The sequence below is a fragment of the Lampris incognitus genome, chromosome 9, assembly GCF_029633865.1.
Source record: "Lampris incognitus isolate fLamInc1 chromosome 9, fLamInc1.hap2, whole genome shotgun sequence".
NCBI lineage: Eukaryota > Metazoa > Chordata > Actinopteri > Lampriformes > Lampridae > Lampris > Lampris incognitus.
This window is the reverse complement of record NC_079219.1, coordinates 30,699,376-30,726,620: the sequence shown is the minus strand read 5'-3', so window position 1 is coordinate 30,726,620 and position 27,245 is coordinate 30,699,376. Positions and strand designations below refer to the sequence as shown.

The 27,245-nt window shown below is 45.3% G+C and overlaps 1 protein-coding gene across 1 annotated transcript in view; it reads left to right on the top strand.

The window, feature by feature from the left end:
* Positions 1–27,245, top strand: part of emc2 (ER membrane protein complex subunit 2) — a 71,624-nt gene that overhangs the window by 6,012 nt on the left and 38,367 nt on the right. The window contains exon 2 of the mRNA XM_056285900.1: positions 19,898–20,011. Within this exon, the coding sequence (XP_056141875.1) occupies positions 19,898–20,011 (114 nt within the window). The remainder of the gene's footprint in view (positions 1–19,897; positions 20,012–27,245) is intronic.

The window sequence follows — 27,245 nt, the reverse complement described above, 5'->3', positions numbered from 1 at the left end:
GTACAGAACTTCCATGTAGAGTTTCCCCCCGCCCCCGCAAACACGCCTTAACAGACTCAAATTTTAGTGTGCCAAGGCATTTACCTCAGCTAACCAGAAGAGGACGCCATACTAACATTCATAGCATTTGTTCATTTGTCTCATGCCAAGGAGATTGTGCAAGCGCCTCCTGTGATTCTTATTGTTTCAGTGACAACATTTTAATTCCAGGATGCATTGCTTGGTGTTCAGTATGGGATAATTTCAATAATTAGCAGTCCCCCTAAACTGGCTTTTTAGCACCACTGAGACCGCACATGGAAAATGAATGGGGAAGCAACAGCTATATTACTTCAACATTTTATACGACTTCCTCGGCTTCATGTCCCACAGTCTGTTAGTGCTGTCTGATATGTTTATTTTTCTTTCATCCCATTGCACAGTCTGATATGCTGTAAATGCAAAAGACTGTCAGACTCTCATAATAATCTTCTAAGGGCTTAACTTTAGGTAAGTCAGCTAGAGAGCAATGACTGGAACATCATCAAGATGTCACTGCAATTGATTTGCACTGTGTTGGTGGTCTTTGTCAGATGTTAACCCAGCCCCTGAAGTTGCAGGCAATAAGGGATCTACATGAAAACACAGAGCATGTTCTCTCCTCTGAGCCCATTCTCATTCCCAGGGAGTCCTCTATCAGAGCTTTGCTAAATTCCATGGCGTCGGCATGTGTATGCACAAGCTACCCTTATGCACCTGTGTAGGGCAGCCCTTGCTAACCACCGTCCACCAGTAACCTTAAACTTAACCACTGCCAAATCTTATAGGGAATGTTTGCCACTCAGTGTGCACATACAGAAAGCACTTATGGATTATATTGTCTTTCAAAACTTGAACTGCTGTGGTGTATCTCATATTTACAAAGAAAACGTTTTTTTCCCTCTTCAGAGAGCCTGTCTCACAGCTACTCTATGTACCAGCAAGCATTGCACAAGGATGCAACCATCTAGACACACTGCTATAGCCATTATGCTTCTAATACGCCCACACTCTCTCTCAAACCCCCACCCCCCACTATCTGTGAACTCATCAGCTCATCAAAATCCACAAACTGCTCCCTTGATCCCCTGCCCACCCCCCTACTGAAGAAATGCCTCCCTGCCATATGCCCCTACCTCACCAACCTTTTCAATTTCTCACTGTCCCATGGAATTGTCCTCTCTGCCTTCAAAACTGCCGCTGTCGCCCCATTTCTTAAGAAACCCAGTCTTGATCCATCCTGCCTCAACCACTACCGGCCAATCTCCAGCCTCCCCTTCCTCTCAAAAACACTGGAACGCATTGTCGCCACACAACTCCAAACCTACCTACACTCCAACAACCTACTTGAACCCCTCCAATCCGGTTTTCGCCCACTCCACAGCACTGAAACTGCACTCCTGAAAGTACTCTGACCTCCTCACCTCTGCTGATACTGGAGCCCTTAACATCCTCATTCTCCTCGACCTGAGTGCAGCCTTCGATACTGTGAGCCACAACATCCTGCTCACCAGATTGAAAGATATAGGTATTGAAGGCATCATACTCAGCTGGCTCCAGTCCTACCTCTCCAGCAGGTCACACTTCATTTGACTTCACAACCTCTCCTCTGTTCCATCCACAGTCACACAAGATGTTCCCCAAGGTTCTGTACTCGGCCCACTCCTTTTCATCATATGTGTCCTCCCTCTTGGTCAGATTCTCTGCCATTTCAACCTGAACTTCCACTGTTATGCTGATGACACCCAGATATACCTCGGCACCAAATCCCCTCACAATCCACCCCTCCCTTACATCGATTCCTGTCTGTCTGCAATTAAAGTCTGGATGCAGCAAAACCTCCTCAAACTCAACAGTGACAAAACTGAACTCCAAGTCCACTCTCAGCCAAATCATCAACCTCACACTCACCATCGATGGCAGTACTGTCTCCCCTTCCTCCCAGGCATGCAACCTTGGTGTGATCCTTGATCCCACCCTCTCCCTTGTGCCCTATATTCACCAAATTGTAAATCCGTCTTCTACCACCTTCGCAACATTGCGAAAATAAAATCCTTTCTCACACATCCTGCTGCAGAGACACTGATCCATGACTTCATCTCCTCCCACCTTGATTACTGCAACTGACTCCTCTATGGCATCAGTGCTAGCTCTATCAAGAGACTCAAATTGGTCCAGAACGCATCCGCCCAACTTTTAACTTTCACCAAATCCTGGCATCACATCACCCCAGTCCAAAAAGACCGCCACTGGCTACCCAACTCCCACCGGATCAATTACAAAATCCTGGTTCTCACTTATAAAGCCCTTCACCAATTGGCTCCCCCATACCTCACTGACCCCCTCTCCCCCTACCAACCCTCTTGGTCCCTCAGCTCCACATCAGCCTCCCTTCTCTCCATCCCCAGGTCCAACCTCCACGGCTTTGGTGACCGAGCCTTCTCCAGGGCAGCTCCCAGTTTCTGGAACTCACTCCCCCAAATCATTAGAGACTCAGAATCCCTCCCACTCTTCCAATCCCGTCTCAAGACACACCTCTTCTCCATTGCCTTCTCATGCCCCCCCCGCCCTCTTATCCACCTCTAATCTGAGGCAGACTAAGGACCAAGCACTCGACCTGCTGCCCCCTCCTCTTGGAACTCCCTCCCCAAGCGCGTTAGACACTGCTACGATCTGCCAATATTCAAGTAATTAATCAGGACTCACCTCTTCAGACTTGCTTTCATGTCTGATTTATGTTGTGTTGCATGTTTTTGGTGTTGGCTTTTAAGTTTATTCTAATTTATGTAAAGCGTCTTTGAGTTCGATGAAAAGCGCTATATAAATAAAATGCATTATTATTATTATTAACTCTTCACTACCACCCAGTGCCTGTCTTAAATTTGAAATTTGTATTCACCACAGCCATTTCCATCCTTTTTGCCAAATCCACCACCATCTGTTCTTCCACATTCCTCTCCTTGACACCATACCAACCCATTGCCTCCTTATTCCCTCCTCTCCCTTCACCGACATGCCCATTGAAGTCTGCCCCAGTCATCATGCTCTCTTCCTTGGGTACACTCTCCACCACTTCATTCAACTCACTCCAGAATTCTTTCTCTTCCATCTCCCACCCAACTTATGTGGCATATGCACTGATAACATTCATCATCACATCTTTAATTTCTAGCTTCATACTCATCACTCTGTCTGACACTCTCTTCACCTCCAGCACACTCTTGACATACACTTCCTTCAGGATTACCCCCCACCCCATTTCTTCTTCCATCCTTCTCTCCATCATATCAGCCAGCTCTCTCCCTTTACCAGTCATAGTGCCAACATTCGAAGTTCAAATTCCCACCTCCATACTCCTACCCTTCCTCTTCTCCCGCTGCCTCTGGATAATCCTTCCCCCTCTCCTTGTTAGGGCTCGGTCTGTTGACCAACCTGGCAACCAGCAATGAGAGCGGGGGAAGGGCGCGTCTGAAACACCTGCAGCCTACCTACTCGTTAACCACTCTAGTATAAGTTTGTTTGCTTTCCAGAACTCGTCGCGAGTTCGTCCTGAACAGTCCCGTGAGTAAATTCTTCGTCTCGAGTTTTGTGACATTTCTGTGTCTCCCGGTGGAGTACAGATTGTAGTATTCTCCGTGTTTTTGCTTGTTTGATTATTCCCTTGTGTCAGTTCTCCTTGAGAGCTTGTTCGGAGAAGAACTCTCTTTGTGTTTTCCCCATTGGATTTTCCCATCGTGATTTCCTAGTTGAGATCAAGTTTTTGATATTCTAATTTCTCCTCTCTCACTGTGGATCTTATTACTCGGTTGGACTTCTACCTTAAAGGAGCAGTTTGTGTTTTTTTCCCTTTCGGACTTTAAAGGAGCAGTTTGTGTTTTTTTCCCTTTCGGACTTTAAGGGAGCAGTTTACGTTTTTTCCCTTTCGGACTTTAAAGGAGCAGTTTACGTTTTTTTCCCTTTCGGACTTTAAGGGAGCAGTTTACGTTTTTTCCTTTTCGGATTAAGGGGGCAGTTTACGTTTTCCCATTTTTAAGAAGCTATTCTCAAGTTCCGCCTGAAGCGCCTCCCCCTTCTGTCCAGGCCCGGCCGGCTCTCCTCTACGAGTCCTGCCAGGTTGGTGCTTTACTTTGTCTTGTGTTGTCGCTATTGGGTTCGTTCTACAAACCTTAACAGTACGAACTCGCCCTCACTATGAACCCAGACAACCTAGACGCCAATCCTGTCCAGGCTGCTCTCTATAAGCAGATTCAGCTTACAGCCTCCCACGGCCAGCAACTACAAGAGGCCGCTGTTGCCATGCAGGGCCTCCGGGCTCAGGTGCAACCCCTCCAGGCTTCGGTGGATTCTCTTTCGGCCCAGCAAGCGGCGCTCGCGAGCCAACAAGAGGAGGTTCTTAAGCAGTTGCAAACTCTCACAGCGGCTATCACCATCCAGCCAGCTGTCCCACCAGTTCCGGCCGCCCCTCCTCCAGCAGTGCCCGCAGCCGTTGCCTTAGACAATCCTACCGTTTATGTTTCGGATTTCCGGGAGCCCAGTATCTCCAATCCCAAGCCTTTTGATGGCAACTTTGAGACCTGTGCCACGTTCATCATGCAGTGTGAGCTTGTCTTCGCCCACCATTCCAGGGGGTTCACCACAGATGCTGCAAGAGTTGCTTACGTGACTAACCTGCTGACTGGCCGCGCTGCTCAGTGGGCCACTGCTTCCTGGTCCATGGGGGCCAGTTTCTGCTCTTCCTACGATGACTTTGTGGCTGAGCTTCGGAAGGTATTCCATCATCCAGTGTACGGTCAGGATCCGGGTGTCCGATTGAGCAGGATCCAGCAGGGCAGTGGCAGTGTCACTGACTACTCAGTCGAGTTCAGGCTGGCTGCGGCTGAGAGTGGCTGGAACGACCAGTCACTTCGGGTAACCTTCCGTAGGGGCCTCAGCGATGCCGTCAGGGATCAGCTAGCCACCCGGGAGGATCCTACCTCTCTCGACGACCTTATCAGCCTTGCCATCCGCATCGATGGACGTCTCCGCGAGAGAAGGCGCGAGCGAGGTCTACGGGGAACCGTTTCTACCTCTCAGCCATCCAGAGCTTCCGAAGGGGGCTCTTCTTCGTCGCACTCCACTTCCCCTGTGGCAAGCCTGTCCTCCTCCCAGACAGTGACAGAGGAGGAACCTATGCAGCTTGGGCGTACACGACTGACTCCCGCTGAACGTGAGGCCCGGTTCAAGGCAGGTCTCTGTCTTTACTGCGGTCTTAAGGGACACCGGATCAGCGAGTGTCCTACGCGGCCAAAAGATTAGGCTCACTGGGACCCCGGGAGATCCTAGTGAGCCGTCTTTCCTGTTCCCGCCATCCTGCTCCGGCTAACCATCTTGTGAGCGTTACCCTGGCTTGGGCAGACCAGCGGCTCACTGTAGGCGCACTCATCGATTCGGGAGCTGATGGGTGTTTCTTGGACTCTACGTTTGCTGCTCAAGCTAACATTCCATGTGAGGAATTGGAGAGGCCAATAGAGGCCTTTGCTCTGGATGAGCGCCGCCTGGCCAGTGTTACCCGACAGTCCTGTCCCGTGTCTCTCACTATTGCTGGAAACCATGTGGAGAGCCTTCAGTTCTTCGTCATCCAGTCTCCCTTAGTTCCTGTGATCTTGGGGCGTCCCTGGTTGGCTCAGCATGAGCCACACATTGCTTGGTCGTCTGGTAACATTTTGGAGTGGAGCTCCTCCTGTCACGCCCGGTGTCTTCAGGCCGCACCTGGTCCAGCAGTCCAGACTGTTCCGATTGCCCCTCCTCCCGATCTTTCCTCTGTTCCTCCCGAGTATCATGATCTCGGGGAGGTCTTCAGCAAGACGCGGGCTCAGTCTCTCCCTCCGCATCGGCCATATGATTGTGCTATCAACCTCCGTCCTGGGGCCTCTCTCCCTAGCAGTCGTCTTTACAGCCTTTCCATTCCCGAGAAGGCTGCTATGGACGATTACATTTCAGAATCGTTGGCGGCAGGGCTCATCCGACCCTCATCCTCCCAGGTGGCAGCTGGTTTCTTTTTCGTTAAGAAGAAGGATGGTGGTCTCCGACCCTGCATTGATTATCGCCAACTCAACGACATCACCATCAAGAATAAATACCCCCTGCCTCTGATGAGCTCCACCCTCGAACCCCTGACCCAGGCGACTGTCTTCACTAAGCTGGATCTCCGGAACGCCTACCATCTCGTTCGGATCCGGAAAGGGGACGAGTGGAAGACAGCCTTTAAGACTCCCCGTGGTCATTATGAGTACCTGGTAATGCCGTTCGGCCTCACCAACGCCCCGGCGGTGTTCCAGGCACTCATGAATGACATCCTTCGCGACGTGCTCGACCAATTCGTTGTCGTCTACCTTGATGACATCCTCATCTTCTCCAGGTCCCTCGAGGAGCATGTCCAGCACGTGCGGCAGGTTCTCGAACGCCTCCTTCGTAACCGGCTGTTCGTCAAGGCTGAGAAATGCCTGTTCCATTCTGAGTCAGTGGACTACTTAGGTTTTATCGTGGAGGGAGGCAAGACTCGAGCTGATCCTCGCAAGATCAAAGCGGTGGTGGAATGGCCGGATCCTAAGTCACGTAAGGAACTGCAGAGCTTCCTCGGGTTCGCGAACTTTTACAGGAGGTTCGTCCGAAACTACAGCTCTGTAGCAGAACCCCTCCCCCGTCTAACCTCCCCCTCTCAGCCGTTCGTCTGGTCCCCAGCTGCTCGCTCTGCATTTCTGTCGCTCAAGGAGAGGTTCACCAGTGCCCCCGTCCTACTCCATCCCGATCCCAAGAGGCAGTTCATAGTTGAGGTGGACGCTTCGGACACCGGATTGGGGGCTGTGCTCTCCCAACGATCAGAGACCGACCAGAAGGTTCATCCTTGCGCGTTCTTCTCCCGCCGGTTCCTTCCCGCCGAGGAGAACTACGATGTTGGTAATCGGGAGCTTCTCGCTGTAGTGGCTGCACTTGAGGAATGGCGCCATTGGCTGGAGGGGGCAGAGCATCCATTTACCATCTGGACTGATCATAAGAACCTGACGTTCATCCGGGCAACCAAACGTCTCAATGGTCGGCAGGCACGGTGGGCCAGTTTCCTCAGTCGGTTCGACTTCACACTGACTTATCGTCCTGGCTCTCGCAACACCAAGGCAGATGCTCTGTCTCATCAACACCTTAAGGAACCTGTAACGGTGGAGCCAAGTCCCGTCCTCCCTGAGACCAAGGTCGTTGGCGTGGTGACCTGGGGCCTTGAAACGGTGGTCAAGCGCGCCTTGCGCTCCAGTCCAGCCCTGAGCAACGTGCCGCCTCGCCGACTGTTTGTTCCGGACTCAGTGAGGTCTCGGGTCCTCAAATGGGGCCACACCAGTCAGCTCGCTTGCCACCCTGGAGTCCACCGCACTTTCACTTTCATAGCTCGACGGTTCTGGTGGCCCACTATGAGGAGGGACGTCAAGGAGTTTGTCATGGCCTGCACCATCTGTGCCCGCAGCAAGGCCTCTCACCAGGCACCGGCTGGTCTGCTGCAGCCCCTTCCTATTCCCAGTCGGCCCTGGTCCCATGTGGCGTTGGATTTTGTCTCTGGACTTCCTCCGTCTCAGGGCAACACAGTGATCCTGACGGTGGTGGATCGCTTCAGCAAGGGTGTTCACCTGGTGGCTTTGCCTAAGCTTCCTTCTGCTTCAGAAACCGCTGACCTCCTGATGAGCCACGTCTTCCGTTTGCATGGACTTCCCAAGGACATTGTGTCAGACAGAGGGCCCCAGTTTGTTTCCCGTGTGTGGCGTGCTTTCTGCAAGGGGTTGGGCGCCTCGGTCAGCCTTTCGTCGGGATATCATCCGCAGACTAACGGACAGACTGAGAGGATGAACCAGAGTGTGGAATCTGCTCTCCGTTGCGTCGCTGCCAAGAAGCCAACCTCCTGGAGTCAGTTTCTCCCCTGGGTCGAGTATGCGGTCAACTCCCTGGTCAGCTCCGCCACCGGCCTCTCGCCCTTTGAGGCATCCCTGGGTTACCAGCCGCCCGTCTTCTCTGCACAGGAGTCCGAAGTGGAGGTTCCCTCCGTGCAGACTCATCTGGACCGCTGTCGTCGTGTCTGGGAGATCACCAGGGCTGCGCTGCTCCGTGCTACGGAACGTGCCAGACGAGGAGCTAACCGTCGCCGATCCACAGCACCAGCTTACCAACCCGGACAGAGAGTCTGGCTGTCCACCAAGGATCTCCCCCTTCAGTCCTCTGCCAAGAAGCTGAATCCCCAGTTCGTTGGACCCTTCGAGATCCAGGAAGTACCCAGTCCTGCAGTTGTGCGTCTTAAGCTCCCGGCCTCCATGAAGATCCATCCGGTTTTTCATGTGTCCCGAGTAAAGCCTGTCTCCAAGAGCCCCCTTATGCCTCCGGCCCCAGCTCCGCCTCCCCCTGAGATTGTGGATGGGCATCCACAGTGGAAGGTCCGTCGGCTGATGGACGTCCGACGCAGGGGACGGGGGTTCCAGTATTTGGTTGACTGGGAGGGCTATGGGGTGGAGGAACGAAGCTGGGTATCCCGCCAGCTCATCATGGACCCTGGTCTGCTCGCTGAGTTCTATCGCCGTCACCCTGACAAGCCTGGCAGGTCGCCTGGTGGCTCCCGTAGAGGGGGGGGTACTGTTAGGGCTCGGTCTGTTGACCAACCTGGCAACCAGCAATGAGAGCGGGGGAAGGGCGCGTCTGAAACACCTGCAGCCTACCTACTCGTTAACCACTCTAGTATAAGTTTGTTTGCTTTCCAGAACTCGTCGCGAGTTCGTCCTGAACAGTCCCGTGAGTAAATTCTTCGTCTCGAGTTTTGTGACATTTCTGTGTCTCCCGGTGGAGTACAGATTGTAGTATTCTCCGTGTTTTTGCTTGTTTGATTATTCCCTTGTGTCAGTTCTCCTTGAGAGCTTGTTCGGAGAAGAACTCTCTTTGTGTTTTCCCCATTGGATTTTCCCATCGTGATTTCCTAGTTGAGATCAAGTTTTTGATATTCTAATTTCTCCTCTCTCACTGTGGATCTTATTACTCGGTTGGACTTCTACCTTAAAGGAGCAGTTTGTGTTTTTTTCCCTTTCGGACTTTAAAGGAGCAGTTTGTGTTTTTTTCCCTTTCGGACTTTAAGGGAGCAGTTTACGTTTTTTCCCTTTCGGACTTTAAAGGAGCAGTTTACGTTTTTTTCCCTTTCGGACTTTAAGGGAGCAGTTTACGTTTTTTCCTTTTCGGATTAAGGGGGCAGTTTACGTTTTCCCATTTTTAAGAAGCTATTCTCAAGTTCCGCCTGAAGCGCCTCCCCCTTCTGTCCAGGCCCGGCCGGCTCTCCTCTACGAGTCCTGCCAGGTTGGTGCTTTACTTTGTCTTGTGTTGTCGCTATTGGGTTCGTTCTACAAACCTTAACACTCCTTTTCTTTCATCCAACAGTAGTATAGTTTCCACTGGCACCCTGCTGGCCAACAGTATTGGTAGCAGTTGTTGGTAACCCGGGCCTTGCCCGATCTGGTATCGAAATCAGATTTATGATATGCATATTTGATTTGGCAGAGGTTTTACGCAGGATGCCGTTTCTGATGTAACCCTCCCTATTTATCCGGGCTTGGGACCGGCACAAAGAATGCATTGGCTTGTGCATCCTCAGTCGATAGGCATGGAGTGGTTTTGGAGAGATGGCATGGAGTTCTTAACTAGATTGTTTAGCACGATCTTGTAAATTTAGAGGATGCCTGAGGAGTGGGGAAGAAGTATAGTGGTACTGATTTTCAAGAATAAGTGTGATGTCCTGACCTGTAGTAACTGCGGAGGTGTAAAGTTGATCAGCCACAGCATGAAGATATGGGAAAGAAAAGTAAAAGCTATAGGTTAAGAGGAGGGGTGATAATTAGCAAGCAGCAGTATTGTTTATGCCACGAAAGAGAACTACAGATGCAATGTGTGCTTTGAGAATCTTGATGGAGAAGTATAGAGAAGGTCAGAAGGAGTTGCATTATGTCTTTGTGGAATTAGAGAAACCCTGTGATAGGAGAGGATGTGTGGTATTGTATGAGAAAGTTGGGAGTTGCAGAGTAGTATGTAAGAGGTGCAAGATATGTATGAGGGCAGTGTGACAGTGATGAGGTGTGTGGTAGGAATGACAGATGGGTTCAAGATGGAGGTGGGGTTACATCAAGGATCGGCTCTGAGCCCTTGTTTGCAGTGGTGATAGACAGGTTGACAAACGAGATCAGGCAGGAGTCTCTGCAATTTGTGTATTACTGTGTGTTTTAACTGAATGCACTTTCCTCGTGCGGTTCTGATTGCTTGCCTGAAAAATGAACAAACAAAGTCATGCCATGTCACAATAAGAATTTTTTATTACACCAATGCTGCCAGCTAGCAAGTTTGCTAGACCCGATAGAAGATAGCCAAATTGTTGTGCGTCGGAAAGGAACCAGTGCAGGGGTCCGGCAGGGTCAAGCCTGTAGGCACGTTTCTTTATATTCAGGGAAGGGAAATGCGGGATGTGTGTGGTGCAACTAGAGTCCTGGATGTGGGGTGTGTAAAAGACTGTTTGTGTGCAGGGCGAGTGTGGTGCGTGTGCAGGAATGTAAATGACTGGAGAGTGTTTGTGCGCGCTGGTGATGCGCAAGTCCAGGAGAAGGGGTTCGGTGGGAGGCAGTATGGGAGCACAAGGGAGGGGTCCGAGGAACACACGGGACGTGAGGAAGACGGAGCCCGAGAAGCACCGGGGGTTCTGGGAGAACGGGAGAGAGACACGGAATTAGACTCAGGAATCACAACGCAGGAATTGCAGGAGAAAAACACAGCCAAAGTGTCTAGCGATCTACTGGGTAACTACCGTACTAAATGGCACAATCTGGCACCAATTGCACGTCAGTGTCTTCTCTTATAGCTGGCTGCAGATTGGCTTCAGATGCGCTGATCTCCGATGAGCCTCTGGTGCGTGGCTGCGCTCTCAACGAGTGCGCTGATTGAACCCTGCCGGCAGACTCAGGCAGAGAAGTGCCTTGCGTCTGGACCGCAACACAAATTATGATGATGGGAATTCCAGCTCTCTTTAATGAGTCAGATCATTTGGCTCAGAAATAAGAGCCAAATTATGTATAATAAATGATGTATGATAACTAATGTAAAAACATCAAACACTATTACACTTGTGTTCAAGGTTTTATTTAAATGGAATTATGTTTCTTGGTGACCGGTGCAACATACAAGTCTCACCATGCTTGGATCTTAATGTTATTACCAAAGTGAGATGTTTCTGGATCGTATTTAACAAATATGTTATAGGATCATCCTATTATTCTGTCTTGTATTAATTTACAAAAAAAAAAAAAGCAGCTTGACGGGAGCCGGCTCCCATCATTCACTTAAAGGAGCCGGCTCATTGAGCTAACTCGTTCGGAATTAACACCCCAACACACCAACACATCGCTACTAAAAAGTAAGTCATAAGTTCATTATAAGTTATCTTTCAATCTTATCTTGTGATCATGGGTCAGTGCCATGGCTGTGTTTAGAAGTCCCTCTGGACTCAGCATCGGCGGTTAGTTGGGATGTATAGTATCAACCAGAGACATGATCAACTTCTCCTCCATCTTGACTGACAAGATGCCTGTAAGGGGGGGGGGGCTTCTAGCCCTACTTGAAGTTGATTGGTGTTAGTTCGCACGAGCTGAAATTTTTTTTAACTCAACTGAACGCTTATTTCACCCATTTTGTAACGCTTCAAGTTTTGCCGTGATAAAATCCACCCATTTGCCTCACTGACTTTTCATGCATTCGCGCCGCTCATAAATTTCGCTTTGCAGTAGGTTAAACAGACCTTTACACTGGTGCTTGCTCCTGCAAAAAATTCTGACCATTCATGCCTGCACAATAAAGTTTCATTGATTTTGTGTTCTCTCCCATCCCGCAGGGAACACACATTATTTTACTTTGTAGTATTAATAAAGAAATGAAGAGATGCATAATGTAAGAACGTTATGCATGGTACGTGCATAATGTACGTTATGGTAATAACGTAGTGAAATTACATTCTAGTGCATAATTATATTCATACTAGTGCAATAATTACAGTTATCTAGTACAATAAGTACACCTATTCTAGGGCAAAATTACATAGTATTTATTTTACTTATTGTTTTAGATCATGTGTTGTTGGCTTTGGTTGTTTGTTTTGCTGGGGTTTTATTTTGTTTCTGTGTCTTTAAGTGGGTGATGCAGAACATCCTACACCAGATTTGCCATATTTAGTGGCTGCATTAAGGCGTTGAACTATGTCCACAAAGCCTTTCCCAGCAATGAAGTTATACGGCCGAATGTCTCTACAGCAAAGTGTGACACATTGCTTGATAGTATCTTGTTCAATATGAGCATGAAGAAGTGCATTATCTTTGAAGGAGGGCTTACTTTAACCAGAGAGAATGGAGCAGGTATGTTGCTTCGACCCAAAAGTGCCAGATTTGTGGCCATTGTAGATCAATATTTTTGCACATTTGTCAAAACTAACAGTCCAGTCCAGTCCAGTTCATTTCCATCTTTGTCGGTAACAACTGAATTTATTTTTGCAAATGTCAGATTTTCCTTGCTTTGCTTTTGTTTTGTAATGACCTGCTTTTTTGTGTTTTTTTTCTTTTCCTACCACCATTTTTCTCCCCAATTGTACTTGGTCAATTAACCCACTCTTCCGAGCCATCCCAGTCGTTGTTCCACCCCCTCTGCTGATCCGGAGAGGGCTGCAGACTACCACGTCTCCTCCGATACATGTGGAGTCGCCAACTGCTTCTTTTCACCTGACAGTTAGGAGTTTCGCCAAGGGGTCGTAGTGCGTTGGAGGATCACGCTATTCCCCCCGGTTCCCCCTCCCCCCTGAACAGGTGCCCTGACCGACCAGAGGAGGCGCTAGTGCAGCGACCAGGAAACATACCCACATCCGGCTTCCCGCCTGCAGTCATGGTCAATTGTGTTTGTAGGGACGCCCCACCAAGCCTTAGGTAACACGGGGATTCGAACCGCCGATCCCCGTGTTGGTAGGCAACGGAATAGACCGCAATGCTACCTGGACACCCTATGACCTTTTATCTTCTTTTCAACTTCATTTGTTGTCTTCATGCTTCTGGTTAGCGCTAGCTAAATCCTTGGACCCACAGTTTATTATTTGTCCTCCTCTTCCCATCCGCTACAAAGTTTAAAGTGCCTGCTCCCTTCGAAATTTACATTGAGAACCGCGGGATCTCAATCCCAATGCTGGACATTACAGACATGGAAACCCTTTGAGCAGTGGACACGAAGATGGTTGAAAAATGGTGTGGGGTTCATTGAAAGTTTAACCTCTACTGCTACTACTTTCAGCTGCTCCTGTTAGGAGTCATCACAGTGGATCATCCGTTTCCATCTCTTCCTGTCCTCTTATTCTTCCTCTGTCATGCCAGCCACCCTGCATGTCCTCCCTCACCACATTCATAAACCTCCTCTTTGGCTTGCCTCTTTTCCTCTTGTCTGGCAGCTCCATATTCAGCATCCTTCTTCCAATATACCCATCATCCCTCCTCCACACATATCCAAACCATCTCAATCTTACCTCTCTTGCTTTGTCGCAAAACCGTCCAACCTGAACTGTCCCTCTGATATACTCATTCCTAATCTTGTCCATCTTCATCACTCCCAACTCTGCCACCTCCAGCTATGCCTCCTGTCTTTTAGTCAGTGCCACCGTCTCCAAACTATACAGCATAGCTGGTCTCACTACCATTTAATAAACCTTCCCTTTTACTCTTGCTGGTAACCTTGTGTTTCAAATCACTCCTGACACTCTTCTCCACCCTGGCAGTACGGTCTTCTTCACCTCTCTTCTGTACTCCCCATTACTTTGAACAGTTGACCCCAAGTATTTAAACTCATACGCCTTCATCAGCTGTACTCCTTGCATCCTCACAATTCTGTTATCCTCCCTCTCATTAATGCATCTCATCATTCATCTCATTCATATTCCATCTTGCTCCTACTGGCTTTCATTCCTTTTCTCCAGTGCATACCTCCATCTCTCCAGGCTCTCCTCAACCTGCTCCCTACTCTCACTACAGATCAGTGTCGTCTGCAAACATCATAGTCCACGGAGACTCCTGCCTGTTTGCGTCCATCACCATTGAAAACAAGAAAGGGTTCAGAGCCAATCCTTGATGTAGTCCCACCTCCACCTTGAACCCATCTGTCATTCCAACCACACACCTTGCCACTGTCTTCATACCTATCCTGCACCACTCTTACATACTTCTCTGCCACTCCCAATTTCCTCATAGAATACCAAACCCTCTCTCTTGGCACCCTGTCATATGGTTTCTAATCCCACAAAGACACAATGTAACTCCTTCTGACCTTCTCTATACTTATCCATCAGCATTCTCAAAGCAAACATCACATCTATAGTGTTCTTTTGTGGCACGAAACTATACTGCTGCTTATTAATCATGACCTCTCCTTTTAACCTAGCTTCCACTTCTTTTTCCCACATCTTGATGCTGTGGCTGATCAACTTTATACATTTGCAATTACTACAGCTCAGGACATGACCCTTACTCTTGATGCTTAACCACCACCTTACCTTAACCCTAAACTTAACTCTGCCAAACCTGTATGTAATTAATATTAATACATTGCCCTGAACCATCCCAGGAAAAAGCTTCCTGCCACTGGATAAAAAAGCTCCAGGCGTCCCACGCTGCTGCAGGATCTTTAATATTGGAGTCTACTGAATGCCCAGTGTTACCTCATAAAGATGTATAAATGCTGAAGCTTTTCACAAGGTGTTGGTATAGGACAGGAATGAGAATGTGTTGCACCTCCAGGCCTCCACCCATCCCTCTTTTAATCAGCCCCACTTTCTTCAGACTGCGTTGCGCATCACTTCACATAACTCGACACAACCAAACTAACATTAAGGAAAATAAGCACTGTGACTTACAGTGCGTTACTGACTGTGTTCATGCCATAGCTAGTAGACTCTGACTATACTGGCCAGCTGTTGAGTAGTAAATGAGGTGCTGTGCATTGTACAACTATGCACATACATTCTCTTTCAAATGAGATTGTAAATAGCAAGTTTCTTTGTTTAGCGTTAACAGCTGATTTGAACATAACATGAAACACAGTCCTCTTTACGCATGTACACCAGTGATGTCACAGTTACCTATTCCCCTCCCATTGCCATCCTAGTATTGCTGTAGTTCCCTATAGGCAGCTATACTTAACTTACAAATGCTAAACTATGCTTCAAACATCTACCATAGTTTGAAAACCCATTAAAGGATAAGGTAACCGTTAGGACTGGGTATTGTCAAGAACCCCACAATTCAATTCAATTTCGATTCTTAAGGCTACGATTCGATTCGATATCGATTCAATTCGATATTGATCCAATATGCTTCGATATCGATTCAATAATACTTGTAGATGACAAAAATACCCAAATTATTCATTGAGTACCTTCTGATATTTGTTATATAATAATGTGTGCATTATTTGTATTGTTTTAGAACGAACTGACCCCAAAATGTATTTTACCATTTCATTGTGCTTTAATGAATAGAAAATAAAACATTAGTAGTACAGTATTGTACCTGAGCTGAACTTGCAGCACAAAAGTAATATACATAACTGTGCTGTAATTACATGGAAAAAAGTAAAGTGCATGTAAACTAAAAATACTCTTTCCTCTTAGTTTGAATTGAAATGTAAACAAAGGCACACAATGTGCTAAGTGCTACTCTCTCTGCTGACTTTAACGACTCGACGAAGGCTTCCTTCACCTCCGTGTACAGCTTTGGAATGGCGACTTCTGTCGTATGTTTTCGTGTTGGTATGGCGTAGCGTAGCGTGGTTCCAGTGTGTGTACCATCTTCTTAAAGCTCTCGTTTTCCACGACACTGTACGGGCGTAGGTCCTTACAGATGAAGATCGCCACAGACTCTGTTATCTTCTGTGCGCGCACAAAGCTTGACTGTAGTTTGCAGACAAAGGATTTGTCTAGCTGCATTTGTTTGCAATCCACAGGTTTAGCTTTAGCTGCAGGTTGCAAAACTTCTGCGTGGTGTCAGCTCAAATGGTTGCGTAGGTTAGTCGTATTGTTGCGGTATTTTAATACTGACTCGCAAAGCTTACACACGACATGATTTCTATCGACTAACTCTGTTCCGGTTTTACATCTGAATCCAAAATGTGTCCAAACGTCGGATTTTAAAGTTGTAGGCGCCGACTTTAAAGCGTTACTACTGCCCGTTTCTGCCGCCATTTTGTTGAATAAACAAGTGGGATTTGCGTTGTAGGGAGGCCCCACTTGACCGTGGGGCCTCCGTACAACACAAATCACACTACGCCCAGAATGGAGTGGGGCTTCATTACAACGGAAATCATCGATTTCAAGATTTTCTGAATCGATATTGAATTGGGAAAAAATATATTGCAATGCACTGATGAATCGATTTTTTTTTTACCCAGCCCTAGTAACCATCTTACCCATTAAAGGGTAAGATGGTTGAGTCTGCACATTTATAACTGTTGCATTAGGTTTAAACTGTTGGGGCAGCTGTTTTTTGACCCAGAAGAAAAAAAAAAGACTATTGTGTAAAAAATGAAATTAATATGTAGTTAAGGAATTGATAGTTAATCCTTCCACCATATCTTAAAATCTTGTCTAGCTTGATATACTTACTTGTAGGCTAGAAGGTTTATAAACCAAGTAGACCTGGCTTACGTGTTGCCCACTTTCTTGACTCATTAGTTTATAAAGAAGATGAAGATAATAAGCCACACCAAAGGGGATTTGTGTTCATAGTAAGCAACAAAATTAGTTATTTAACTGCCCAACATCACCAAGCAGGGAAATATAGTTTTCATCCATGAGTGAAACCAAATTGAAATACGGAAATATAGATCTATTTCCATTACCCAACGTTAGTCCAAGGGTACTTTTCGATCACCCGGTACAAGTGACCCAAGTTCAATATTTACAGCTTTTACAAATGTTTGATATTTGTTTTTATTTTTACTGTTTTTATTTTCACTCTTATTTGATCTTGCTCTTATTCATGCCTTGTCTGGTTTTATCTGTTTTTTTTTTGTTTTTTTTTGTGAAGCACTTGTAACATTGTTTTAGAAAGGTGCTATATAAATAAAATTATCGATATATACACTCACCGGCCACTTTATTAGGCACACCTGTCCAACTGCTCGTTAACGCAAATTTCTAATCAGCCAATCACATGGCAGCAACTCAATGCATTTAGGCATGTAGACACGGTCAAGACGATCTGCTGCAGTTCAAACCGAGCATCAGAATGGGGAAGAAAGGTGATTTAAGTGACTTTGAACGTGGCATGATTGTTGGTGCCAGACGGGCTGGTCTGAGTATTTCAGAAACTGCTGATCTACTGGGATTTTCACGCACAACCATCTCTAGGGTTTACAGAGAATGGTCCGAAAAAGAGAAAATATCCAGTGAGCGGCAGTTCTGTGGGCGAAAATGCCTTGTTGATGCCAGAGGTCAGAGGAGAATGGCCAGACTGGTTCGAGCTGATAGAAAGGCAACAGTAACTCAAATAACCACTCTTTACAACCGAGGTATGCAGAAGAGCATCTCTGAACGCACGACACGTCGACCCTTGAGGCAGATGGGCTACAGCAGCAGAAGACCACACCGGGTACCACTCCTGTCAGCTAAGAACAGGAAACTGAGGCTACAATTCGCACAGGCTCACCAAAATTGGACAATAGAAGATTGGAAAAACATTGCCTGGTCTGATGAGTCTTGATTCCTGCTGCGGCATTCAGATGGTAGGGTCAGAATTTGGCGTCAACAACATGAAAGCATGGATCCATCCTGCCTTGTATCAACGGTTCAGGCTGCTGGTGGTGGTGTAATGGTGTGGGGGATATTTTCTTGGCAACACCACAGCCTACCTGAGTATTGTTGCTGACCATGTCCATCCCTTTATGACCACAGTGTTCCCATCTTCTGATGGCTACTTCCAGCAGGATAACGCGCCATGTCATAAAGCTCGAATCATCTCAGACTGGTTTCTTGAACATGACAATGAGTTCACTGTACTCAAATGGCCTCCACAGTCACCAGATCTCAATCCAATAGAGCACCTTTGGGATGTGGTGGACCGGGAGATTCGCATCATGGATGTGCAGCCGACAAATCTGCAGCAACTGCGTGATGCTATCATGTCAGTATGGACCAAACTCTCTGAGGAATGTTTCCAGTACCTTGTTGAATCTATGCCACGAAGGATTAAGGCAGTTCTGAAGGCAAAAGGGGGTCCAACCCGGTACTAGCAAGGTGTACCTAATAAAGTGGCCAGTGAGTGTATATATATATATATATATATATATATATATATATAATTTTTTTGCTTACATGTGGCACAGATCAAATATGTGTTATATGACTTATTATATGACTGTGGAAGGAACCAGGAAAAAAAAATCACAATGAATCAGAAATTTTCAGATCTGATTTTGACCACCCTGATATTTGCAAATAATTTTTCAGGTCATTGCGAATTGCATGTTATTTAAACATTTGATTGACGTTTACACATGTGGTCATTTACTTTCTACATCTATGACCCAACTCTTGTGTAGGCCTACATATGCGAGTTGTTTCAAGTGCATACCAGAGGGTTATGGCGTAAACACAGGAATTGGATACGGGTAATTTTAGAAAAAAAAAAAATCAAATGTAGGCAAAATATCAGAAGTGGGTATCAAGATCTGCGATGTAAACAGCATGCTTTTTTCTGTTTACATTGAATTATTCCTGATGTTTTTGATTCCTAATGTTTTTTACTTGCAAGCATCTTTAAGCAAGCATTAGCATCTAATATTAGCCAGTTAGCTCATCCTCTTACCAAACAATTTCCAGTAGTTGAAACGCAGCTGATGATCTTTTGCTTATATCTGGCATTAGGCAGTGTTAGGCAGTAATGTATATTGAATGAATTGATGGCAAAAGTCTAACTCAGTCCGAAGTCCTAAATCCCATCAGATGCTCCATAAGGTCTCATTTATGAAGTGTGCCCCACATAGAATTGAGTGTTACCCCTGGACTGAGGTTTCTTTAAGATTGGACAAAATTCAGCCAAGCTTTGAAAGCTGGGCTGCTTTGCTTTGTTGTTATGTGTATGCTATACCCAGAAGGGCACAAATCTGAATAACCTAGACAAACACAACTGTTCCATTTTTTTCCGTTCTTTTTTTCTGTTTGTTGTTTGTTTTTTTCTTGTTCCTGTAATGAAGAAAATGCCCAGAAATAAAAAGTAAAAAAAAAACAGCAACAATTTGTTGTCCAACTTGATCAAATAGTAGGCAGTGAGTTGGCTGACAGTGGTGTATGTACCTTATCACCATATGTACCTACCATTCTAACTAGCATGGTTCTTTTTTTCCCCTCTTTTTGAGTGCCACTTAGGTCCCATCTGCGTTGTTTATTGAGCAATAAACAACTTGCAAGTCGGATGTAAAGAGTCTTGCTTAGAACCCACTTAAGGATTATAGTATGCCTGAAAGTGGAAAGGTTTTGGGTCTTTCTTGAAGGATTCAAACGAGTCTGTAGCTCTGACGAAAGCAGGGAGTTTGTTCCACCATTTTGGGGTCAAGTCAGAGAGATCCATGACTAAAGCTTGTTGCTTTTGGAGCGGGCATAGATAGTAGTCTACCAGAGGTAGAAGTGAAGTAAGCAGAAGTGTACATGTTAGTGTAGTTTTGCAGATTATATTTCCTTGAACTGCCTGGAGTGCCAGCAGAAAGGTTTTAAACTTTACTTTATGTAGAGATACAGAGTTTTCTTATGGCTTTCTGATTTTGTTCACAGAGATGAGAGACAAACTTCGTAAGTGGAGGGAAGATAATTGCAGAAACAGTGAACAAATTGTGGATGTTGGTGAAGAGCTCATAAGTGAACATGGATCTAAACTTGGAGATGACAGTAAGTATGCCTAACTGAAAATTAATCAACATATTATTATAGACCATCTAAGAGCTTATTTTTTAGATTACTGGGAATCTTAAGAAATTCTGAGATTCTCAGTAATACTAAAAACTAAATGCTAACATCTACAATTTTTAAATATAGCTGCAGGCAGCGATGAAGGGGCCAAGCAGTTCACCAGGGCAGAGTCACCATGGCAGAGTCACCATGAAACTTGATCTGCTCATGTTTAACACGTGGCTGTAAGCATTGATAGCAAACATTTGTTTTTGCTAATTGCAACGCCCACCAATGACCCCACAATGACACAAAATTTGTTGCACACACTCAGGAAGTTGTCCTGAGTCCATATACATCAAAGAGTTGCTTTGATGTATTTACACCAACACTTCCTGTTGGGCGGGTTTGCTGCTGATTTCGATTGGCAGTGATGGAGGAATGGTTTCAAAAACCAAAAATCCATCTGCTAACCTTTGTGAGGCTTGGGCTGAAGATCATCTATGTCTGGTTTGGTGAAGATTGGGCAAACTTTGCGGCCTCCGAAAAAAATGTATATATTTGTGTCTCCCTCTCACCGTTTTTCGGGTGGTGTGTGTCTTCCTTGAGCTTGGTTCCTCTACCAGAGGCCTGGGGGTTTGAGGGTTCTGCACTATCTTTATATATATATATATATATATATATATATATATATATATATATATATATATATATATATATATATATATATATATGTATGTGTCTGTCTGTCTGTCTGTCTGTCTGTCATAGGGCATTCTCTCATTCTATTAACCATCTGCTATGCATATCTGAGACTATCAGAATTGTGCAGAAAAGTGTCTGTGAATGTTCTCATTCATCCAGGTCATGGTTATCCAAAGGAGTTGAATCAAGTGCAACTGGACTTGGTATATATCCTTGAAGACGTTTTGCCTCTCATCCAAGAGGCTTCCTCAATTCGTGCCTTTCTGACTAGACAAAGCTAGTCTGACTGGCTGGTGATGAGACTCAGAATTTATCCTCTTTGGAGTTGTTGTCAGAGCTATAGATGTCCATGGCTCTTTGTGTTCCGATGTTTACCAACGCCCGTCACTAACAGAGCCATAGATATGAGTGGCTCTTTTGTGTACGGATGTTTGGCCGTGCCCGTCACCATCGGAGATATTGATTTGCATTTGTTTAGCAGTGACGGTCGTTGGGGGTGTTAGTTTCGACTTCATTATTCAGTGGTCATGAGAGTCGTTGGAGCCATTAGTGACCGACTGTTGTTCTCGGAGGCTAGGCTTCTTGAGTCTCCTGGGTAGAGATGAAAGGACGGCATTGTAAGCGGGAGATAGGTGGTGTCGCAGACCTCCTCCTCTGTTGAGGGATGGTTTTTCCCATTTCACATAGATGGCTTCCTTCACCCCTCTTTCAAACCATTTATCTTCTCTGTCCAAAATGTGTACGTTGCTGTCCTCGAAGGTGTGTCTTCTCCTTTAGGTGTAGATAGACTGCTGAGTCTTGTCCTGAGGAGTTTGGCCTTCTGTGTTGGGCCATCCGTTTGTGTAGTGGTTGTTTGGTTTCTCCTATGTATAGGTCAGTGCAATCCTCATTGCATTGTACAGCATACACCAGATTGCTTTTTTGGGTGTGTGGTACACGGTCTTTGGGATGAACATGTCTTTGTCGGGGTGTGTTGATGGGTTTGAAGTATACCGGGATGCGGTGTTTGTTGAAAATTCTCCTGAGTTTCTCGGAGACCCCAGAAACATACGGGATGACTGTGCTCTTCCTTCTGTTCCTTTTCTCCTCGTCGCTCACCTGGTTGGTCTTTTCGGAATGTGTTGCAGTTTTCACAAAGGTCCAACTGGGCCACATATCTGAACCAGTGGCTCGGAGGTGTTCCTCTGAAGGAGTTCAGGGCCCTGTGTTCTACCTCTTCCATATATAAGTTGGCCATAATGGGCGATACTGGGGAGCCCATTGCACAGCCGTGTTTCTGTCTGTAGAACTGGCCCCTGAATTGGAAATATGTAGTGTTCAGGCAAAGGTCCAGTAGTTGGTTCAGATATGTGGACGACACATGGGTCAAAATCCAAACACAAGAGGTGCAAGCGTTTACCAAACACATCAACTCAGTGGACAAGAACATTAAGTTCACAAGGGAAGACGTAAAGAACAACAGTTCGCCCTTCCTGGACTGTGACATCCACATTGGGGAAGACAGGAGCCTCCACATTGTTGCAGTTTTCACAAAGGTCCAACTGGGGTAGCCGTAGTTTTTTAAAGCTCCCCTCAGGTGTTTGTGTTCTTCTCGTTGGGCCTGAGTGCTGCTGGGCACATTGTCAGCTCTGTGTTGCAGAGTTCTGATGATGCCCAGTTTGTGTTCCAGAGGGTGGTGTGAGTCGAAAAGTAGATATTGGTCTGTGTGTGTAGGTTTCCTGTAAACCCCAATGTGGACGTCACAGTCCAGGAAGGGCAAACTGTTGTTCTTTACGTCTTCCCTTGTGAACTTAATGTTCTTGTCCACTGAGTTGATGTGTTTGGTAAACACTTGCACCTCTTGTGTTTGGATTTTGACCCATGTGTCGTCCACTTATCTGAACCAACTACTGGACCTTTGCCTGAACACTACATATTTCCAATTCAGGGGCCAGTTCTACAGACAGAAACACGGCTGTGCAATGGGCTCCCCAGTATCGCCCATTGTGGCCAACTTATATATGGAAGAGGTAGAACACAGGGCCCTGAACTCCTTCAGAGGAACACCGTAGAGCCACTGGTTCAGATATGTGGCCCAGTTGGACCTTTTTGAAAACTGCAACACATTCCGAAAAGACCAACCAGGTGAGCAACGAGGAGAAAAGGAACAGAAGGAAGAGCACAGTCATCCCGTATGTTTCTGGGGTCTCTGAGAAACTCAGGAGAATTTTCAACAAACACCGCATCCCGGTATACTTCAAACCCATCAACACACCCCGACAAAGACTGGTTCATCCCAAAGACCGTGTACCACACACCCAAAAAGCCATCTGGTGTATGCTGTACAATGCAATGAGGATTGCACTGACCTATACATAGGAGAAACCAAACAACCACTACACAAACGGATGGCCCAACACAGAAGGCCAAACTCCTCAGGACAAGACTCAGCAGTCTATCTACACCTAAAGGAGAAGACACACGCCTTCGAGGACAACAATGTACACATTGTCGACAGAGAAGATAGGTGGTTTGAAAGATGGGTGAAGGAAGCCATCTATGTGAAATGGGAAAAACCATCCCTCAACAGAGGAGGAGGTCTCTGACACCACCTATCTCCAGCTTACAATGCCGTCCTTTCATCTCTACCCAGGAGACTCAAGAAGCCTAGCCTCCAAGAACAACAGTCGGTCACTAACGGCTGCAACGACTCTCATGACCACTGAATAATGAAGTCGAAACTAACACCCCCAACGACCGTCACTGCTAAACAAATGCAAATCAATAGCTCCGATGGCCACGGGCGCGGCTGCACATTAGAGCACAGGAAAGCCACGCATATCAATAGCTCTGATAACGACGGGCACGGCTAAACATCGGTACACAAAAGAGCCACTCATATCTATAGCTCTGTTAGCGACGGGCGTTGGTAAACATCGGAACACAAAGAGCCATGGACATCTATAGCTCTGACAACGATTCCAAAGAGGATAAATTCTGAGTCTCATCACCAGCCAGTCAGACTAGCTTTGTCTAGTCAGAAAGGCACGAACTGAGGAAGCCTCTTGGATGAGAGGCGAAACGTCTTCACGGATATATACCAAGTCCAGTTGCACTTGATTCAACTCCTTTGGATGTGCAGAAAAGTGCAAAAGTGCTGACACTTTCTGTTGTATTGCTACTTGTGCTGAATTACATTAAAATAAGCTACATTATAAAAGAAAGTGCAAACAACAATGCCACATAGAGCTGTTGCAGCAAATGCCACGGAATGCCACATAAAGATGGTGATTCAGTAATTGTTTCCGCCAGTGACATCACAAAATTGTTCTACCGATAGAGACAATTTTGGTGCTGTTTCAGAGACAAAGAAGATTGTTCAATATTATGGATGCTAACGGGAGTGTTAACCCCACAGCATATACATAGAAAACACTTAAAATTGTGATTGCAGCTTCTTGTGTTTATTTATTTATTTGTTTTAAACTTTTGAATAGAAAGTGTTGTCACATAGGGCTGTTATTACTGCTCATTGGAGCCATGACAAAAGATCTGGTCAACAAAATATTAACAACAAAAATCAAGTTAAGGGGTGTGTAGTCAGTGTGCAGTGATGACGTTTGGAACAATGAAAACAGTACAGGGTTAACAATACAAAGTAACAAAAGTAGAAAGTTATTAGGCACCAGCCTTGCAGAGGGTGTTGGCAGCAGAGTGAGGTCAAATTAACACCAAGCTTTTTTGTCCTACCACTTGTAGCCTTGTTGCCAGTCTATTTAATAAAGGCATGCAGACTGACAGACAGACAGACAAGTCACAGGTCCTTATGAGTTGAAAACCAAAAATAAGGATCTTAAAAGGCCATAAGACAATAATCTGTACCTGAACGTGTGCTCAGTAAATACTGAAATAAAGATTGAAAGACAAAAATGCTATAGACCTATTGTAAGCATGATATAATGACAGACACTGAAAATCGAATTAGCAAGTTGCAGAGTAATATTTTTAATTGTGTTAAGCTGTTTTTACTCGGCTGTAAGATTTTTGCATTGGAATAGTCAGTTTTATGGAGCATAAACAAATCAAAGGTTTAGGTTTCCTTTGTAAATGGGCTGCCTATATGAATTACCCAGTAAAACTGTCTTTCTTTGGCTGGTCATTATGATTCATACAGTTGTTAAAGAGGAAGATAAACACTTAACATGCCATGGTTTTATTGAAACCAGCCGTTAAACTGGCTGTGAAACAAGACGGCAATTATCAAAACAAGAGTTGGTATCATAAAATGTCATTAAAAACTGGAGGCATTTGTTTGTTTTGGCAGAACCCCTCGTTTTTTGGTGGGGTTAGAGTTTTATTGTGCTTTTTTTTAATGAATTATTTGGCAGTTTAGGTCTGACTTGGTTGTCAAAACCGACATGTTTGAATTTCAGTATGAATCACAATTGACTTCAGAAGCCAAGTTATTAGTCAATAAATTACTCTCACTCCTATAGTCGACTGAATAAAAAAATCATTAGACGTAAACCCAGGTGTTCACAAAGTACCAGTGAAATGTGCAAAGACGTCAATGAAAGGGGCTCACGCTTGCTTGTACACACAATTGCAATACTTATTTGCAGTTAAGTTTGTATGCACAAAACAGTCAAATGTCCATTGTTGAGCTTAAAGATTTGTTGAGCTCAAATCCAGTAGAACGTGAAAGACATGCAAGACATTATTCTGAAATAAGTTATATTATGCAAGGCTGTCCTCTTCATCTTTTTAACTCGTTTTATTTTCATATTAAGGAAAAAATATATTGTAACTACATTTATTTGTTTGAAAATCAGCTATTAATTGTCCAAAATTAATTAATTATCCATGATTATGTGGATAATAAAAAAAATGTAAAAAAATGGTGTAGAGTGCTGTTCTGGGGGCTGCTCTCCATAGATTCTAAGTCCTTCTGCACGCCCCGTGCTCATCAGCGCCAGAAATGAATGAATGATACTTACCTTGCTTCTCTTTAGATGTGCTTGGGTAATTGTAAAATTGTCTGTGCTCTTTCTTTTTGAATCAGTGCCAACGTGTCAGAGTAGTGGTCTTCTGAAAAGCCAGGAGCTACTTAATTAGGTTGTGTCCCAAACTTCCAAACTATTAGCCTATCTAAAAAGAAGTAAATTTGTAATTAGCTGTATTAGCAATAAACCAATTAGAACATAATGGTCAGCTAACATTTCTGTGGCATTTAAGCTAATGTGTGTCTCAGTAACTAGAAAAAGGAACTAGAAACTTGAGCCTCATTTAAGGGCTTGTTCCCTGAATAACAATGAATACCAAGCATGTTAAATGAAATTAGCAGAAATACAGCTTACAATAAATGTATGCCCACATGTTTTTCTTTTATATATTTGAAACATTTCTCACTCTAATTCTTATTAACTCTCTATACTCTTCCAGCAGTATCGTTTAGTGTGTGTATTTAGTGATGAGTGGTCAGCCAATGATTTATAGGATGCAAGGTAATATCATTTTTGCCATGATAATTAACTTTTTATTACCATTTTTTATTTGAGCATTGGCAAATTAATCCTTAATTTGGTGTAGAGCTAGGCTATTGCAGTTGAAGGCTAAGCTAACAATGCTGTCTACTTTGCACCTTTATTAAAAAATCTTTAAACCACAAGTGGATTTAGCATTGACTGAATTATTGCAAGCTTGATTGTCACTTAAAGGCAGAACGAGTAGGATTTTCTTAAAAATCAGTGTATAGACTCATACAAAAATGATCCCTCTCAGTCATCACTTATGAACCACTAGACATGTGTGGCAATGTCTGTTTCTGCAGAGACCCTGTCCACTGCCTGTATTTTCTTATTTGTCTTATTTTGCTGTGTATGACATGTTTCTGGCCATTAATCTTTGGGCAGCGGGACTCTATAAAAATGTAGTGACCAGGTGCCACATCAAGATCGTAAACATGCATTCTAGAGGAAGCTACAACAAGTACCGAAAAAATTGAAATCTAGTGAGGTGAAATGCTAAGCGGACAAAGCTCGTTCCAAAACTAGAGTGAATCTGGGGTTTGCTTTCACCTGCTGGCGAGCACTGAAAGAGAGGATGGCGATGAAAAGTGACACGGAGTTGGCCTGTACACTGGGATCTGTTCTTGACACTGTGGTCAAGGGGCGTGGCCTTCTGGTGACGTTGAACTGGGGAGAAGGGGCTAAATTTGAATGTTGTGTTTACAAATGACAAATCCTACTAATTGTGCCTTTAAATAAGCTATAGAAGTAACTTGATGGCATAGGTCTAATTAATTCATGGATCAGATCTTTGTTTCAGACCACAGTCAATTAATTACTGACTCTGAATATGTGTTTGATCGGAGGAAGGGTTGTCTGAGCTTGGCTATTATGTTACTCTTTTTTTCTTTAAAAAAATATTTCTGATTCCCCCCCCCTTTTTTTTCTCCCTCCAATTTAGTGGCCAATCGCTCCCTATTCTTAGTTCAAGCACCCACCTTCGTATTGCATGTGTTCGCCAACTGCATGTCTCCGGCCGGCAG